The sequence below is a fragment of the Mesoplodon bidens genome, assembly GCF_964165515.1.
Source record: "Mesoplodon bidens genome assembly, chromosome: 1".
Taxonomy (NCBI): domain Eukaryota; kingdom Metazoa; phylum Chordata; class Mammalia; order Artiodactyla; family Ziphiidae; genus Mesoplodon; species Mesoplodon bidens.
Window position 1 is genome coordinate 39,742,511 of NC_138176.1, and position 19,334 is coordinate 39,761,844.

The window sequence follows — 19,334 nt, forward strand, 5'->3', positions numbered from 1 at the left end:
TATTATAAAGAATACTGGCCTAGCAGCAGTCAGAAAAAATAGATGTTAAAAGCCTAGCTCTATCATTTATTAGCAATTTCACCTTAAATACCACAACCTAAGGACAAAGGTACTGACTTATCAAATATTATACTTATATACCAGACACTTACACGTCTAAACCAGAGTTTCTCAACCTCGGCAGTGTTGGCAGTTTAGGCTAGGCAATTATTTGTTGTGGATGAGGCTGTTCTGTGCACTGTAGGATGTTTAGCAGCATTCCCGGCCTCTACTCTGAGACAAATGCCAACAGCTTCCGCCCTTTGACCACCCCCACCCCCCGGGGCTGTGACCACCAAAAATGTCTCCAGACATTGCCAAATACCCAGACAAGGTGGAAGGAGATCACCCCCAGTTGGCAAACAATATTCTGAAAATATATTCTCCTAACAAACCTAAAAAGCACCCTACAAGTTAAGGGTTTTTACCATGTTAGAGATGTGAAAACTAAGGTTCACTAAGGTTACGGAGTTTATCTTTTATTACATAACTGATAAGTAGCTGAGCAAGGATTTAAGCTACATTTTAGGTCTAGCTGACTCCCAAATCTATGCTCCTTCCATTCCACTATGCTGCTTTTCTAAACTCACTGCCTCATCCACAAAAACCAGGGTAACACTTGCCTTGCTGAGCTACTTAGGGTTTACAAATCAAATGATATAATGTATGTGTAAATTCTATTAAACTAAAAGAGATAACACATTAAGGATTTGCTTGACAGTAGATAATATAACACAGTGATTCACAAAGTGTGATCCCCAGACTACCACCATCAGCACCACCTGGGAACTTGTTAGAAATACAAACTCTGGGACTTCCCTGGTGGCGCAGTGGTTAAGAGCCTGCCTGCCAATGCAGGGGACACGGGTTCGAGCCCTGGTCCAGGAAGATCCCACATGCCGCGGAGCAACTAAGCCCGTGCGCCACAACTACTGAGCTGCGCTCTAGAGCCCACGAGCCACAACTACTGGGGCTGTGTGCCACAACTACGGAAGCCCGTGCGCCTAGAGCCCGTGCTCTGCAACAAGAGAAGCCACCGCAATGAGAAGCCTGCGCGCTGCAACGAAAGAGTAGCCCCCACTCGCCGCAACTACAGAAAACTCACGCACAGCAACGAAGACCCAACGCAGCCAGAAATTAATTAATTAATTAAAAAAAAAAAATTCTCAGGCCCTAACCCAGACCTAATGAATCAGAAACTCTGGAGGTGGGGCAAGTAATCTATGACTTAAAGCCCTGCAAGTTATTCGAATGCCATCTAAAGTTTTGAGAACCACCGATGTAACATAATGGGAAAAATACTGCACCAGGTACCTAAAAACCCTGCATCCTTCTTTGGACCCAATCTTCAGGTAGCCTTTAACAAGTTACTGATTTTTTTTTTTTTTTGGAGCTATGATTCCTATACTACAAAAAATGAGGAAAGTAATGCTTGTACCATCTCTTAGGTTGCTCCTTTTTTCTTTGCAAAATCAAATGAGCTAATGATATAGAAAAGGCTTTGTTAATAAAAAAATACTAAACAAATATAAGACACTGTTAGGGTATATGCTAGCTAATTCTATTAATTAAAAAAAAAACCTTCTGACTTAAGCCCTCACTTTTTCATCTTTCATACTTCATAAACAAGTAAGTTAAAATGTTAAATAAATTTTACAAGGCTAAGTTAAGCCTGGCAAAGTACTGTTTTCATATTATGAAAGGAAAAAAAGTCCAGGCATTCCACTTTAACTCTGATAGACTCAGAATAAAGTAATTAATAAATACATTACACCTAAATATCAAGCTTGGTAACATTCCCCAAACTTCATTTTTTTTTTTTTTTGATTTGAAGAGAGTTTAATGCAAGGACTGCTTAAAGGCAAGGTAACCAATAAGGAATACTGAAGCATCACAGAATTTAGCAATGGTGGTAAGCCTTGTAAACCATTTTCACCCCTAGGCCTAAAGGGACAATGGAAGGCAGCCATTATCGGAATAAAGAGCCATAGAAGAGGAGCCGTCATAAAGGAGCTATAGTCTTAGTGCCCAACAGCACCCCCTGCCAACTCGCCCTCTTCCCTCCAATATTCTGCTAGAGCCTCCGGGGGGCTGAATCCAAATGGAAGCCAGAGGATAAGGGAGCCTGAATGAGCCATCTAAGGATGTCAGTCTACCAGGCCTCAAAGAAGGGTGGAGAAAGGCGGAAAATGAATCTTGATGGGCAAACAGAGGATATCCAGCACTGTCCATCCCCCACACCCCAAAAAAGCAATAACACTGTTTCATATCCAAACAGGTACCCAAACTTCATTTTAAAAGTAGAGAAAAGATTTCAATTCTATTTATTTAATCTCCAGTAAGTTCCGAGTAACTAGAATACTCAAAAAGAAGAGTCTCACTAAATTCATGAGAGCAAAAGAATTTTAAATGGAAAAAACAATTGCACACATTTTAAAACAAGGAGTTGTTTGCAACTCTGAACATGTATGCTATATTTATAAATCACTTTAGGAATACATATGATTTAAAGAATCAGATCACAACCCATTTCATAATACCTTAAATAATTATATCCTCTTTAAAAGATCAAAAATATTAAACATATAAAATTAGCAGAATGCAATCCCTGTAATTACTACTAAAGAAAATAGAACCTTATTATATTTAGCCTGAGAACCTACAAAAATCAAAATAAATAAAATTGAAAGCTATTCAGAAGTGCTTTAATAACACTAAATCAACTAAGTTTTGGGTATTAATATAAAACAAAATACAGGGGTATGAAGCATTAGAGAGAAAGAGAGGGAATTTTAGATAACTAAATTTTCCTAAAAGTTGTCAAAATGAACAGTTCAATTCTACAACCTAGACTTGGACCAAAAATACAGCTAGTTTATCCAACACATAACAAAATACATAAAAATCATATGATCAGATAACTGCATATAAAGTTAGACAGCACAATTCATTCTGCAATGCAAAACAAATATGTAAAAAAACACTCACTGGAAATCAAGTGCTTCACTACTGAGGGTACTGTGACACAGCTGGGAGACCAGCACAGGGAAAGGGAAAAAAAAGATTGATCCCTATATACAAGTAATGGCCTTTAATAGGCAGGTCTCAAGCTTATCCCATCCTTCCCCATACCTGGTAAGAATTAATGAAGAAAGAAATCCTTTAGCTCTTCTTCCCATTTCCAGGGCCTACAATGAGAATCTTGATCAAAAGCAAAAATGGGAAACAATAATACAAAGGGTTAACCTAAATAAAATTCCTACATTAATGCACTGCCTAATTATATTAAATGTAAATGTTACTGTAATAAATGTAACTTGGCATTCAAAGTTGCATGACTCCTCCAAAAATCTGAACTTAAAAAGAAATGCTAAGATACCTTTATTGATAGACAGTTTATATAACTGTTATATCATATATTAAAAGTTTTGAGATGGCGATTACTCTGTGAATAAAACTACATGATATTTTAGCTGACCTATCTTTAACACTAAAGAAAATTTCATATTATAGCAAATTTTTATTTTAAAACTTCTACTTCATTAAGCCATAACAGAGGAAGTTTACATCATAGCTTAGTATTTTAAAGCAAATACTCTTCGATTAGCGTGATTAACTCTTCTTTGCTCCATAGTATGAGGGAGCAGAGCTTCAAATTATTTGCAGCGAAACAGCAAAATCACAGATATGTTACACTCACAACTCCTAAAGGAATACCCCTATTTTAAAAAATAGTCATAGCCTGAACCAATTAACATGCTAACTAACATATCCAAAACTGAGGAAATTCAGTTAAAATCACTGTTCTTCCCATAAATGAAAAGACAAATAATTTCTCATACATGGGTAATCTGAAATTATAATTTTTAAGAGAAGCTGTTACCATTTAAGTATTTACAATGTGGTAGGTGCTATGCTAAGTGAATTACTTACATTATCTCATTTATTCTTCAAAATAAACTTTATGTGGGTTGGTACCATCATCCTCATTTTACAGATAAAACAGATTGAGAAAAGTAACCTACACAGTCATCCAGCTACTAAGTGGCAGAGTCAGGATTCCAACACAGGCAGTGTTGGTTCCAGAGCCTACACTGCCACCCTAAAATCTAAAATGAAACAATGTACAGTGTGTAGATAAAACTAATACTCAATATTTTAATGTAATTTAAAATAGATTTAACCTTATTTAAAAATTATAAAACCACATCCACAAGGTGATCTCTAAAGAGAAGAAAGTTCAGTTTTTAGAAATATTACTATAGTTTCCTCACTCTGTCTTTATTTACATATATACACAGAGTATCAAACACTTATGTTAGATTCACTGTCCATATTTGAAGTGATGACTACTGATAAGAATTAAGTGTATAACCACTTAAAATATAATACATAAACCGTCTTTTTTTCCACACTATATACAGGTTAAGAATATTCTTTTGCTGGAGGGTGCGCCACAGTATCCAAATCTCTCAATATTCTCAACACTACCAACAAGTGTATACCTAATACCCTGAAGATGTCCACTCATCTCTTAATGCAAACTGTTGCAAATGAAGTGAATTTGCCTTAACTATACTGAACTAAATTAAGACTTTCCATACAAAATTAATTTACCCCTAAATTATGTTTATTCTTCTTATACTAATATTTTTCTAACAGCTTTTTTTATTCCAGTGCAAATTATTTTAAAAGAACCAAACTGCCAATAGCTTTTCTGTAACCCATGAAAAAATTCCAAAAATTTGGGGATATATGAATAGTCAAGTCCAATATACTAATTTCACCTTTCCTGACAAACGAAAGTACTTTACATTAGTAAATGCATATACATATTCAATACTTAGAGAATCACAGACCAAAACACTTTTGACCACCTAGCAAAGAATGCATGTGGCACTAATATGGCCTAAATAAAGGAATTAAGGACATCAGTTTGCTCAGCAAATCCTTAACATCTTAGGGTTATTCGGTCTAACATTACTGGTATTTCTGAGAGCAACTGTGTTAACCTCAAAGCCACCGCATAGAAAGCAACTGTAAAACAGAATATTTAATATCATAAAACTGAATATTTACAGAAATCATTTCTGACCCCAATCTCACAAGCTGATACAAATGTCTTAAGTCACTATCCTTAGAACAAATCCTAACACCTTTTCTTAATGAATTCATACCACAAAAGAATACTGATTTTACTTAAAATCAAGTTTATCTAACAAAAAAAGAGACAGGAGAAAAGAGTGACGGCTCTATGAAATAGAAATAAAACTTCAGAACTAATGGTGGCTACAGGAAAAAAAACACACCAAATAAATTTCTTACACCATCATTAATAACGTATTTTTCTGGAAGCTAAATTCTTATAGTACAGCCAAGGCCTAACATTTCAAGTAAGTGAAAAACTGTCATATGCATGCAAACTTCTAAATTTCTTTTCACAAACTCAAATTTCACATACAATACTAATATAAAAACAATTCCTACACTGCTGTCTTACTAAAAATGCTAAGGCAAAAATTTAAAAATAGAATGTTTACTGAGAGTGATTTAATGTAGAAACTTTGTGAAGTGATTTTCCCATAATAAATACTCCTACATTAAAAAGTCACTGAAGTGATTATTTAAGTTGCTTAGAAATTATAAAAAAGTATTAAGCTATCATAAAATGAACAAATAGCAAATGGGGCAAATCTCAAAATGAGGACATTTGAAAATCAGTACTGAAGACTTCCAAAAAGTAAGAAATTTTGTAACATTAAGAGGTTTATATTTTTTTGTGTGTGGTTAATGGGAAAAAGCAGATACTATGCTGTTCCACACAAGCATTAAAGTATCACCAGCTACCCTAAATATTGTTAAAACAAAATTCTGAAAGGTAATACACACAAATGCACCTTTCTTTACTATCTTTCTAAAACTATTTAAAATTATAGGTGATTATACCTCACCATATTTTATATTTACTTAGTATTTATTTAGTGTATCATAAGCAATGTTAAATCTGCACTGATGACTGTACTGCCGTGCAAACTTTTACAATGAACAGCAATAAAATTCCTTTTTCCTTATATTAAGAGTTATATAAACTGTAAATTCCTCTCAGATGCACTTTATTCTTTAATACGCTTTATGAAAATGAAGTTTGTAAATTATTGTATAGCAATTAGGTGGCCCAAGTATGTTGCACAGGAAAGAAATACAACTTAACAGTTCCAATCAGTGTAAAATAAAAATTGTGAGTAGAATCTTTTTTCAAAAAAACCTCACAATACAGTCATTTCAGTAATCACTAATCTTAAAAGATAATACAGCTAACTTCAATAGTCCCTGTACTCTCTACGAATTAAAAAGTATTCCCTATGAAGACGCAAACTTATCAAACTTATCCATTAAAATACAACAGAAGCCTAAAGTTTCCATGAAATCTAAAGACAATGAATTTTTTATAGTCTCATGTTTAATACTACTTTCCAGGCTAACATTAAGGATAAAACCCCACCAACAAATTATTTTTAGAATAATTCAATTCTGCAAAAAAAATTAAGTAAATTATGGTCCTCAATTTTCCTCTGAGGAAATCACTTCATTATTGATCTTTATAAAAATACTCCAATCACTACTTTCATAAAAGAATTTAACTTTGAACAGGCTAGCTGTTGAAATAGATACTACAACCTGCTAGAGACAAAGCCTTCAATGGCCATTTTAATTTTCCCCCCACCACAATAAACACAAAACACTAAAGTGAAACCAAGCAAACCAAAGTGCTTTGGTATTTCAAAATTATTGGAAGTGCAACTATCAAAAAAGTAAACCCTTTACTGACTTCCCTAAGTGATTTTTTTTCGTATCAACAGTTGGCTCAATAAAACCACAACTCTAGAAATTAAGTGTTATTAGTCATTTGACGCAATATATGATAATGCTTTCTATGCATACCATAACTAAAAGGACAGTTTTAGAGAAAGTTGTAAGTCACATAAATTTCATACATAGCGGCACACACACTCTGAAATCAAAGGAGAAATGTCTAATCACCTGCTCACATATAAGAATCTGGTAGAATAATGTTAGTCTTATAACTCTGATAATTTTAGATCAAATGGGTAAAGCAAAAATAGCATAAACATATTCTGAATACTAAAAGGAATCTGCCCAACAAACAGCATTCTAGAAAATTTTTTGAATGGGGGTTTATTTTAAAAAGTTAAACATTTAATTAATTTGTTCCTACACATCTAGAGGACTGTCAAGTCACACTAATAGTAGACTATTTTTGAAATAGGTTACAAATCAGAAGAGTTTTTTCATAATTAATTATCTTCTGGGCTAGCGGGTCAAGTTCAGCTTTAGTAAAGTTTTTCAATCAATGCAACTCCAAAATTTCCAAATATTCTTTTAAAATTTCCAAATATTCTTTTAAAATATCATTTTTTAACCTAACAGAAAACTTACGTTGTGTGTGTTGTAAAGCTACTTCTTCAGTAACTTTTATCTTCATTTCATATCAAAAACTGGGGCAAAATTAGCTGTGCACATTTATGTGTGGATACATAATCCAAAGGAATAAAACCTCTTCAGATATGTAACATTTTCTTCAAAAAAATCTTCCCCACAGTTTTCACCTGGACGTATAGACACTTTAGTGTCACTCTACCTTTAGGCAAAATGTTTACTAATACTTGCTAAGAAACCGTTTTTATTAAGGCTATTAACACTTATGCAATTATGTAGTTTTAAGTAAGTATTGTCCACTGCTACAATTCACAGCACCAAATTTTTTATCTTAATAGAGGCCTTAATAAAATGCTTCAGTCACCTCAGATCAATAACTTAATCCTGTTCTTCATGCCTTACACTGGCCTACCACTGACTCTCAATTCCTACGATACTTCCCATTCTGCAAAAAAGGAGGGCTCTATCGCCATCCTTGATCAAAACCGGTTTATTATACCTGAAACTGCAAAGACTCATGCCTTTCGATAACCACTATCTTTTGAAATACAAAGGCCTAACTTTTAGACAACCAATTATATACCACTGAAACTCTTGGGTTTCTGCCTTATCCAACAAGCTGACTCAGTAAATTTAATACACCATATGAAAAAAGCGAACACACCTACAATCCGAAGCTGGAGTGATCCACTCTTGCCAGCATTTCTGGTTATTAGCTGGTAAATTATACTTATACTGATATTCTACACAAGCCAGAGTAAAGTTAATGGATACCCAAAGGTGTCACAGGACCTGAAACCTAAATAAGGTGAGTGTCAATTCTGGTATCACAAAAATACTTAAATTTCAAGTGAAACTGAAGTTTAATCTCTGCAATCACCATTTGCTACACACAATACCCTTGAACCTACACTACATTATCATCTGGGATCAAAAACCACTCAATCTCCATTCTATTATGTGTCACAAGAGCACTGAATATACAGTGCTACTGAACTGCAAATTTCATGCCCTATCCCACATCACCCCAACACGAGACAAAAAAGGCGAATTTAACAAAGATCTAGTAAGAGCGCCTTTGAGATGTATCACGGTACTATTGATTTCAAGCTACAAAACTTCTAAATGCGATTCAAAGTTGTAATTAACTTAGTTTTAACACACAAACCTACTTTTGCCTTCAAATGAGCACCATATATGCTAAAATGATTCTCGCTCTAAAGTTATGCAAATCAGTTCGGTTCACAACTCACATTTTAAAAGAATCTATCAATGCAACTCAGGAAACTAAAAGCAATCACTGCAAGATTCTGATGCAATATGCGTACGCGCAACACTAATTTTCATTTTAATCTGATCTATACCCTTGATCTAGGGCCTAAAGCCAAGATTTAATCGAAATATGCTCAACCTCAAAGCATCTACTTTTCTGTTCATTTAGCAGACCGGATTACCGAGCTCACTAATCCACTAGCAGTGTACTGTATTCTTTATTAACGGACAATAGCCCTTAGGGAGAGTCCCCACAGACAGACTAAGAAACCCATCAGTGCCTTGACACTTGCAACCAGGCAAGAGTTCCGAATAGTCGAACACACCCTAGGTTGAATGCATTCAAAAGAGGCACAAAATATACATGATCTAGAAATCCGACCAGGGTTAAATGTCATAGTCACCCAAACTATGGACATTTTTCGCATCCGTCTACTCCCACGTTATAAGAGAGAGTGACAGAAAGGCAAAGAGGAGCGGCAGCCACAGAAATGGATACAGGTCAAGTCTAAGTCGAATCCATCCTCTTGATATCTCCTTTTGTTTCTGCTAACGATCTCTTTGATGATGGCTGTCATGTCTGGGAGCCTGTGGCTGAAGAAAAAGGAGGAGAGAGATGGCAGAAGCTGCTGGTGGCGGGGCTTCTTCTGCAGGATGGAAATGGCTCTGGACTTGGCGGTGGCTGATGCCCCTCGCTCTGCTGCCGCTTGGTTCTGGACAGCAGCCGGGTAATGGCTGCTGCGGCGGCTGCTGGATGGTTGCAGCGACTGGGCCTGCTTCTCCTCAGCAGCCAGAGGTCTGGCAGCGGCGGCAGCGGAATGGGGAGAAGAATAATCCTCGGAACGGCTGCCTCCTCCGGCGGCCTCCGGAGCCCGGGCCAGGAGGGGTGCGGCGGCGGCGGAGGGGAGGTTTAAAACCGGCCCGGGTCCCTGGATGTGCCGCCGCCGCCGCCGCCGTGTTGGAGGCAGTAGAAGGGGAGAGACCAACTCTCCGGCGTTCCCAGCCCTGGAAATGGTGACAGGCGACTCCGACACCCTCCCCGGAGCTGCAGCCGCCGCCGCCGCCGCCGCTTCTCCCCCCCGCTCCAGGAGCGGGAGGTGCAGCCGCCGCGCCTCAGCCGGCTCCCGCCCGAGTCCACAGCTTCCACCTTCCCTTTCAGGAGAAGCCGAGGAAGAGGCTGCACGGTTAGAAAAGAAGACGAAGAGGAGGCGAGAAACGCCGCCGCTGCCGCCGCCGCCGGCCGGCCGGCTCCCCGAGGGCGCTGCCCCCGCGGCTGCTCACAGGCGCTGAGAGGGGCTCTGGGCCGCGGCCGCCGCCGTCTCTCATCTCCTTCGCCTGAGCCCGGCCTCGCCTCACAGCGGCTCAACTCTCAAACTTCCATCATGGCTGCAGCTTCCGAGAGGAGAGAACTGAGCGCAGCCGCGTCCCGGGCGCCCGAACGTGTATCCTGCCGCAGTGCACAAAGAGTCCCGCCACATCACCGCCCGCCGGCCTGCCCGCCCCCTGCGCCGCCGCGCCGGGAGCCCAGGCGCCTCGGAGCCCGAGGGGAGGCGGGAGGCGGACGGACCGCGCCGGGGGAGGGAAGGGCAGGGCAGGGCTGGGGCTGTAGGGAGGGGGCAGAAGCAGCAGCTCCGGGTGCGAGCGCCGAGTCCCCAACGGGCAGGCGCACTGAGCATGCCCAGTATGACTGCCTGGAGCTCGCTCGGGCTTGTTTCGAGGCGCCCGCCTGTAGCTGCACTTGCTGCGGCTGCTTCTGCAGCAGCCCAGGGTGGGGGGAACGAGCTGAGCCACGACCGAAAAACCTAGCCACAGGCAGAGTAGGCTATTGCGAGGGGGAGAGGGGGAGCGAAGGTGAAGGCTGTGGCCGGTTCGTTGAGCAGTGTCACTGACTTGAGTCTGAGGTTACCTGTGCACAGGTGGAAAAGACCAGGTGACTGCTATGGTCAGGGTACGGGAAAACGCAGGGACGATCCCTGCAGCGAGGACACCCCTCCCCCTGCCTCCACCTCCAGATTTCCCCGGCACGGCCTGCAGCCTCCTTCTCCTTATGCACGGATGTCGGATCACGATCGTTCGCAGGGATGTGACTGCAGCAGCCCTTGCTGAGAATTCCCACCTCTCCCCCCTTCCCCACCCGTGTCCTCAAGGTGTCAGTCTTAGTACAAAGAATAACCCCCTATTGTGTCTCCAGTGTGTATCACCTCATCCGGCTCCCTTTCACCGCCCCACCTCCCGCTTCCCCGGCACTCGGTTCATTTGCCCTAAAAATGAAAGCTCCCAGCGGTGCGCGCTGTGAGCACATCGCCTCTGAATTTCTAGATCCCAGAGGGCAACTGTCCAGGTGAACTGAAAGCGGATCCCCGAGGATGGGATGCACGCTGCAGCCCCCTGCATTTCCCCTGGAGAGCCGAGCATCTCTCCCCTCGGGGTTCCAGTTGGGTTCACCGCTTCGAACTCAAGCTCGACCCTTAGCGGCTCCTCGCCCCGCCCCTTTTGGGCCGCAGTGAAAACCCGGCTGGGTGGATCGCCCCGGGGCCAGGTTCCGCGCTCTCCTAGCGGGTCAGTGCACGCTAGAGACCGGGGTTGCAGGGCGGGAGTATGAATTACGGGACGGTAGGACTCTGCAGCCCCAGCGAGTGGGCGGAGCCGAGGAGACCTAGGAGGGTTCAAAAGGAGGTGGAGGGATACACGGGCCACAGTCGGAACTACTTTCAGGAGGAGGTCACGTGTGTTCCTAGTTGGGGAACTTTCCAAATTCCCACTCCCATTTGATAGCTCTAGAGGCAAGTGCTTCGCTTCCTTTGCCCAGGGTGCTCCCGCCATGTACGGGTAGCTGGACCTCAGAGCCTCCCCGGTTTCGGCGGAAGAATAGGCTCAGACGATCCTCCCGCCGGAGCGCTGTCGCTGCTGGCGCCTGAGAAGCTGGTTACACAAGCACCCACATCCAAGCACGTGCCCCCGCCTCCCCTCACCTTGGCTGCCGCCGCTGATTCTTGCAGATCTCGGAGCAAGAGTTCCCAAGCTGGTCGCACCCTTTCCTGCTACCCACAGAGCAAGCTAGAGGACGGAGACCTGAAACTCCGAGCTCTGGATCCGCTACCACTGCGCCTTCCAAACCGTGGGAGAAGGGGCTGGGCCCCGGGGGTCTGGCGCATCTTCCTTGCTAGTGCCCTGCCCCCTAGGGCGAAACTTTCTGGTGCTGTACTCGCGGGGCAAAGGGTATCTACTGCAGCAGCCCGGTAATTGAATTCAACGATGCTGCGACAAACTTTCAATCACTACTTCTGAGCTGGTGAGCGCGCCCCACCTACTGTAGACTCAGCCTAGTGACTTATCTGGTCGGAGAACCTAGTTCATGGCCTTCAGCCCAGAACAAACTCGTCAAGTCTGCTTAGAGCTCGGATTGTTTGACCTAAACTGCGAAAGATCTGGTTCGGAAATGCTGAAAACTAGAGCGCATTTACCCTGACATGGATCGGCTTCAAAGTGAGTGGTCCACCGTCTGCTTGGAGAGAGTGGGCATCAGTACCAGCGTAGGAATTCTTTCTCTCCCCTGGGAAGTAGAACTCAAGGAGAATTTGAGTCCAAAAGTATTTAAGTTGATACCTAGACTGAGGCACTGGTCTTTTTTTAGATCTGAGAGAATGGGATCAATTTGCATGTGTGTTGCAGTTATTGTGAATTGATGCCTAGGAAGGTCTAAAAGAGGATTTATTCAGTGTATGAGAAAGAACACATCATAGTTGCAGGCAGCCCCTGAAGACTAGAATCCTCAAGAGAGCTACCTTAGAAGCCACAGACCATTACCTAACTCCAGGACTACTTACTAATTAAACCAGGGATATTTACACTGTTCTTAGAGATCTCTGAGGCTTCATAAAACTTTGAATTTATATGCAACATCCTTTTAAGATAGCTCTGCAGGAGTTAGCCACCTGCTGAATCTTCAGTCTCGATATTTATTGGAGCCTGGTTTTGTGCATGGTCCTGGTCAGCTTGGGGGAAGGAGGGGCCACAAGTGGAAAAAGAAATAGAGAGCAACCCAGAAAGAGTAGGAGAAGGGCCTCCATTTGGTTTCCAAAGATGAAAGTCCTGACCACACAGCCTAGATAAGCTAGAGATTTTTTTTTTAAATAAATTTATTTATTTATTTATTTTTGGCTGTGTTGGGTCATGGGCTTTCTCTAGTTGCTGCAAGCAGGGACTACTCTTCGTTGCAGTGTGCGGGCTTCTCATTGTGGCACGAGCTTCAGTAGTTGTGGCTCACAGGCTCCAGAGCACGGGCTCAGGAGTTGTGGTGCACAGACTTAGTTGCTCCGTGGCATGTGGGATCTTCCCAGACCAGGGCTCGAACCCGTGTCCCCTGCACTGGCAGGCGACTCTCAGCCACTGCGCCACCAGGGAAGCCCTAGATATTTCTTTATTTTATAAATAACCAAGGATAAGTCCCTGATTTCTAGGTGTTCCACTAGATTGCATGGCAAGAACCTGAGAGCTACACTCAATTGATTATCAACTACTGCTTGGTGAGGAAAGGGAAAATGAAGATAAAGTTAAATGAAGGCAAGTGATTAGGGAGGGGTCAAATGTCCCACGTTTGTTTTTCCAGTTGCTGATCTTGTCCCCAGAGTTCCTGTTATTAGCACTGCCCTACCTTGCCCACCCCTCTCCCCCCACTCCATGTGAAGATTAGTATCACAGTATCTGAGAAGTTCTGAAATCCACTTCCTAGGAAGCAAGTGGATTCATTCCTGCCCTGTTGGTGTTTTGGTGTTAGGCCTGAGGAGAGAGAATCCTTTTCAATTCCCGTGGCACAGAGTTATTCTGGAGCAGAGAGGGTGTGCATCACCAGCACTAACATGCTGGAATATGAGACTGGCCCACAAGCACTTCCATCTGCTGAAAGAAGAAACTGGAAAATGAGTTTTGCTGCTACTTTAAACATCAGGTCCCTCTACTTATCTCCATGGTGAGTGAAAGGACCACCAATGTTGGCAGGTATTTGACCAGCCTGACAGCAATATCAGGTGGTTATTAGAAGTGGCTGAGTAAAAAATGTCCTCCCCTTCCCAGTGTTAAGTGGGTTCCTGAAGGAAATCCTTTTTTAATTTTTGTTTTTCTTTACTTTGTCCTCCTACCCAAGAGGTCTCCATACCCAGGTGGTAGAGCTGAAACCTTTAAATAGCTGACCCTACCTAATGTACAGAAAGTTTTTTTAAATTTTTTTTCAAGTTCAGTTGCAAATATCTGCTTGGCTGTACAGATATTACAATACATTGGTTTCTAAACACTTCAGTTATTTACCTGTCTGGATTCAGACTGCCCTGGGGAGAAACAGAAGCTGGTAACAAAGGGAGAATTATATAAAGCTTCAGGGAGACTAACCATACAGAATAATTAGTGAACAGGAAAAACCAGCTTTAATTATAGTTTCTAACAGCTGATTCCAAAACTGTATTGCTACTGCATCCAGAGAATATCTAAAGAAAATTCCTTTCTTATTTTCTTTGATAAGTGAAATGACCAGCAACTCACTGGGGATGATATAAATAGTTGATGTGCTCTTTGTAGGTCCTGCTGCTAAAATGTCTTTTGTTGAACACTGATTGCTATAGTGCCTTTCTCATCTCCCACACACTGACCTTTCAAATAGAGATCTAAAGCAATGGCTTCGATTTTTAAGTAATCTTCTCTATTTTTATCTGCTTAACCACTGTTTTCTAAATAATACAGAGTAAAAAGTATATAATAATTATATATTTTAACTTAAACCATCCCATTCTTCCAATGGTCTGAAGACTTTTCCCTTATTTCAGTTATCCTAATTACAAATATTCCTGTTGTTTTAAATAAAGACATTTTGCTTACATTTCTCCAGAAGGTACCAGTATGGATCATACAAGCAACCACATCCTAAAAGAGAATTTTCCATTGTTGCCTACAAGTTCTTCATGCCCTAATCTCCTGGAGCTATTTCAGATGGCACTTGTGTCTCCTTTCACATCTCAGTAGAGAGGTGTGCTGTATGAAATATCACACAAAGAGAAATAAGGGCTGGGCTGGGTGCTTCTGGGAGAACCACAGAGCAGACTAGGCACTCACTATGTCCAAGTGGCATTTAGAAATTGTGACTTGGACTAGAGAGTGATAGAAAAGAAAGACCTAACATGACAAGACAGCTTTGATTGTTTTAGTCTCCAATCTAATACTGGCTATTGGACATTCCACTTTGGTCCCCTTAGTACTAACTCTAGCCCTAGGAACACATTTCTTGCCTTTTAGCTCTTCCGATAATAGAAAAAGATAATAATTTTTCTGTTACCAGCAGATATTGGGGCATTTACCAGGTGCTTCACAGAGTAGCCCTCATCGGTCCAGGTATAGGAGGGACACTGAGAAGGAGTCAAGGTTAACTACTGCCTCACTCCTACAAATCTTTCCCTTCAGGACATCCTTCTGGCTTCTGAGGTATCACGTTTTCTGGTAACAAAAAGCAACAAGAAACCTTTTTGAAAGAGAAAATGCATGGTTAAAACTCTATCTAAGGGACTTCCCTGGTGGTTCAGTGGTTGAGAATCCGCCTTCCAATGCAGGGGACGTGGGTTCGATCCCTGATTGGGGAACTAAAATCATACACGCCAGGGGGCAACTAAGCCCACACACCGCAACTACTGAGCCTGTGCACTCTGGAGCCCGCCCGCCACAACTAGAGAGAAGCCCGTGTGCCACAACAAAGAGCCCACATGCCACAATGAAGATCCCACATGCCGCAACTAAGACCTGACACAGCCAAATAAATAAAAATTTAAAAATTAAAAAAAAAACTCTATTTAAGGTAGCTTTTTTGTTTGTGTTGATGGTACAGGGTCTTAACTCCATTCAGTCATTTAATGATTCAATCAACAAATATGTGGGAGTCTTATGTGCCAGTACTAATAATGCTAAGCTCTGTGGACAGAGCAATGACTATAGCATAGAGGGTCCAGCCTTTATGGAATTTAGTCTCCTTGAAAACTTGGCTTCTTTGTCTGACACTGTTGCAACCTCTTCACAGTCTAGGAGTAAAGCTAAAGCTGTAGAAAATACCCTGGTATTTGATAACTGTTTCAATTATCTATTGCTGCATAACAAACCACTGTAAACTTGGTGGCTTAAAAGAACCACCACCATTTATTTTCTCACAATTTTGCAATTTGGGAAGGTCACAGCTGGACAGTTCTTCAGCTCCCCCATGATGTCAGCTGGGTCAGACATGTGGTTACGTTCAGTTATGACTTTGGCTAGGGCTGGAATGTCTGTGACATTCCCCACATGTCTGGCACCTCAGCTGGAGCACCTGAAATGCCTGGGGGCCTCCCTCTCTTCGTGTGATCGTTCATCATTCAGTGGTCCAGCCCAAGCATCTTTGCACAGTGACTGAATCCCAAGAGGAAGAAAGCAGAGGCTTCAAGCCCTCTCAAAGGCATGGTTTAGAAGTCCCAGAATATCACTTTCATTCTATTCTCTTGGCCAAAGCAAGTCACAAGGCCAGCCCAGATCCAAGGGGACAGGAGTCTCACTTCTTAATGGAAGGAGTGGCTGGGATGAGAGGAATTATTGGCAGTCATATTTGGAAGCACTCTACCATAATCCACCCTCTGGCCACAGCTGTTCACACATACACACCCACACACAGACGTGCAAAAGGCACTTACTTCCTCCCCCCCCAGATTATCATTCTGTATAGCATTGGCTCTAAGGTCTAGGATCTAGTAATCCACACTAGGCCCAGATGTGAATGAGGCATTTCAGATGCTGCTCCTCTTCATCTGGAGATCCATGAACTAAAAAGACAAGCTACAATACACAACATACAATGCTGAAACAGGGATAGAATAAATGCAATAGATACTTCTTTTCAAAGGTCGGCAGGGGGGAATGGAAGGCACATAGCAGTCATTAGTCTGTAGCAATTCTGAAAGCCAGCCAAGCGCTGTCGTCCTGACTCTAAGGATCTAGTTCTCCATTAGGGCCTGGTTCTTCTCCCTGGGAGTAGTTTCCTAATCCACTGTTCTTGGCTCCCTGCTCTGGGGTCTAGTTGACCTCTGAGTCAATCTTCCTTTTTCATAAGAAACTGCCTGCCCTTGACAGTTGAATAGCTCTCTCAGCCTGCTTCTTGCCCATAGAAAGTTGGGGGCCCATAGGCTTTTTTTCATTTTGAACTGTCTCCTGCTTCTTTGGTCCAAGCTCCTGGTGCTTTTATCAATAAAATTATTTCTAAAAGTATGTGGGTTTTCTATGACTCTAATTGGAGTTCACTCCTTGAGCACAAAGCAACATCCAGAATTCTTTCAAAAACAAACCTCTGTCTACATTGGGCCTTTATCTAGGTGACTGCTGTTGGACCACCCTTAAGATTCTTAGAAGCCGTTTTTGTCTAGATGAGAGGGTCTATGAAGCAATGTCTTAAATTTTTTAGAGGTCTCAACAGAGTTTTGATTAAATCTCTTCCTTGAGGTCACATTTTATAGGCAGTCCCTGAGGCCATTTCTTAATTTGAGACCTTTTGCTGACTATAAAGACTCTCCTAGGTCCTGTATATTTCTACACTCTGCTTAAAAACTGAATAGTTTTTTTTTTTTTTTTAAACACATTTCTCTCTTGGGATACATGACGCATCACTAAAAGAAGCCAACTGACACTTTGAACATTCACATTGAAAATCTTCGCCAGGTCTACAAATTCATTAGGTACATTTTCTATGTTTTACTGCACACAAGTGCAAATGTTTCCAAACATTTTGCCACTACATAACACCACTTAGCCAGCCTCCAATAGCAATTTCCTCACTACTCTTACAGCTTCCATTGAGATCCCTCAACAAAATATTAGCAAACCAAATTCAACAATACATTAAAAGGATCATACACCATGATCAAGTGGGATTTTTTCCAGGGATGCAAGGATGGTTCAACATCTACAAATAAATCAACATGACATATACCACATTAACAAAATGAAGGATAAAAATCATATGATCATCTCAATAAATACAATAAAAGCATCTGACAAAATTCAACATCCATTTATGATTTAAAAATCTCAACAAAGTGGGTATAATGAGAACATACATCAATATAATAAAGACCATATATGACAATCCCACAGCTAACATACTCAACAGCAAAACGCTGGAAGTTTTTCTTCTAAGATCAGGAACATGACAAGGATGCTCACTTTCACCACTTTTATTCAACATAGTATTGGAAGTTCTAGCCAAAGCATTTACGCAAGCAAAGGAAATAAAAGGCATCCAAATCAAAAAGGAACAAGTAAAACTGTCACTATTTGCAAATGACATGAGATTATATATAGAAAACCCTAAAGACTCCACCAAAAAACTGGTAGAACTAATAAACACATTCAGTAAAGTTGCAAGATATAAAATCAATATACAGGGACTTCCCTGGTGGTGCAGTGGTTAAGAATCTGCCTGCCAATGCAGGGTACACGGGTTTGTCCAGGAAGATCCCACATGCCATGGAGCAACTAAGCCCGTGTGCCACAACTACTGAGCCTGTGTAACACAACTACTGAAGCCCACACACCTAAAACCCATGCTCTGCAACGAGAAGCCACCACAATGAGAAGCCCGCACACTGCAATGAAGAGTGGCCCCTGCTTGCCACAACTACAGAAAGCCCACACGCTGCAACGAAGACCCAATGCAGCCAAAATAAATAAATAAATGAATGAATGAATAAATGTATTTAAAATTTTTTTTAAAAATCAGTTGCATTTCTTACACTAACAATGAACTATCAGAAAGAGAGATTAAGAAAACAATTCCATTTACAATCACATCCAAAAGAATAAAATACTTAGGAATAAATGTAACCAAGGAGGTGAAAGACCTGTACACTGAAAACTATAAAACACTGATGAAAGAAATCAAAGAAGACACAAACAAATGGAAAGATAATCTGTGCTCTTGGATTAGAAGAATTAATATTGTTAAAATGACCATACTAGCCAAAGCAATCTACAGATTCAATGCAACTTCTATCAAAATTCCAAAGGCATTTTTCGCAGAAACAGAACATATAATCCTAAAATTTGTATGGAACCACAAAAGACCCCGAATAGCCAAAGCAATCTTGAGAAAGAAGAACAAAGCTACAGGCATCACACTCCCTGATTTCAAGCTATCTTACAAAGCTATAGTAATCAAAGCAGTATGGTATTAGCATAAAAACAGACACATAGACCAATGTGACAGAATAGACAGCCCAGAAATACAGCCATGCGTATGTGGTCAATTAATTTACTACAAAAGAGGCAAAAACATACAATGGGGAAAGGACAATCTCTTCAACAAATGTTGTTGGGAAAACTGGACAGCCACATGCAAAAAAATGAAACTAGACTACTATCTAACACCATACACAAAAATTAACTTGAAATGGATTAAAGACTTATATGTAGTAAGACCTGAAACAATAAAAGTCCTAGAAGAAAACATCTGTGGTAAGCTCCTTGACATTGATCTTGGCAATGATTTTTTACATCTTTTTTTTGCAAAGACA

The 19,334-nt window shown here is 41.2% G+C and overlaps 2 protein-coding genes across 2 annotated transcripts in view; one reads left to right on the forward strand and one right to left on the reverse strand.

Annotated features, from left to right (window-relative positions):
* Positions 1–10,016, reverse strand: part of PTEN (phosphatase and tensin homolog) — a 94,715-nt gene extending 84,699 nt beyond the window's left edge. Inside the window, exon 1 of the mRNA XM_081223530.1 lies at positions 9,269–10,016. Within this exon, the coding sequence (XP_081079656.1) occupies positions 9,269–9,347 (79 nt within the window). The 5' untranslated portion in view covers positions 9,348–10,016. The remainder of the gene's footprint in view (positions 1–9,268) is intronic.
* A 1,124-nt stretch (positions 10,017–11,140) lies between these two features.
* On the forward strand, positions 11,141–12,012 carry KLLN (killin, p53 regulated DNA replication inhibitor; the record flags this gene model as incomplete). The annotated part of the gene is given in 5 exon segments (XM_081247835.1): positions 11,141–11,308; positions 11,387–11,599; positions 11,603–11,638; positions 11,642–11,795; positions 11,798–12,012. Coding segments are annotated over 5 exon segments (786 nt in total).
* Positions 12,013–19,334: the final 7,322 nt, after the last annotated feature.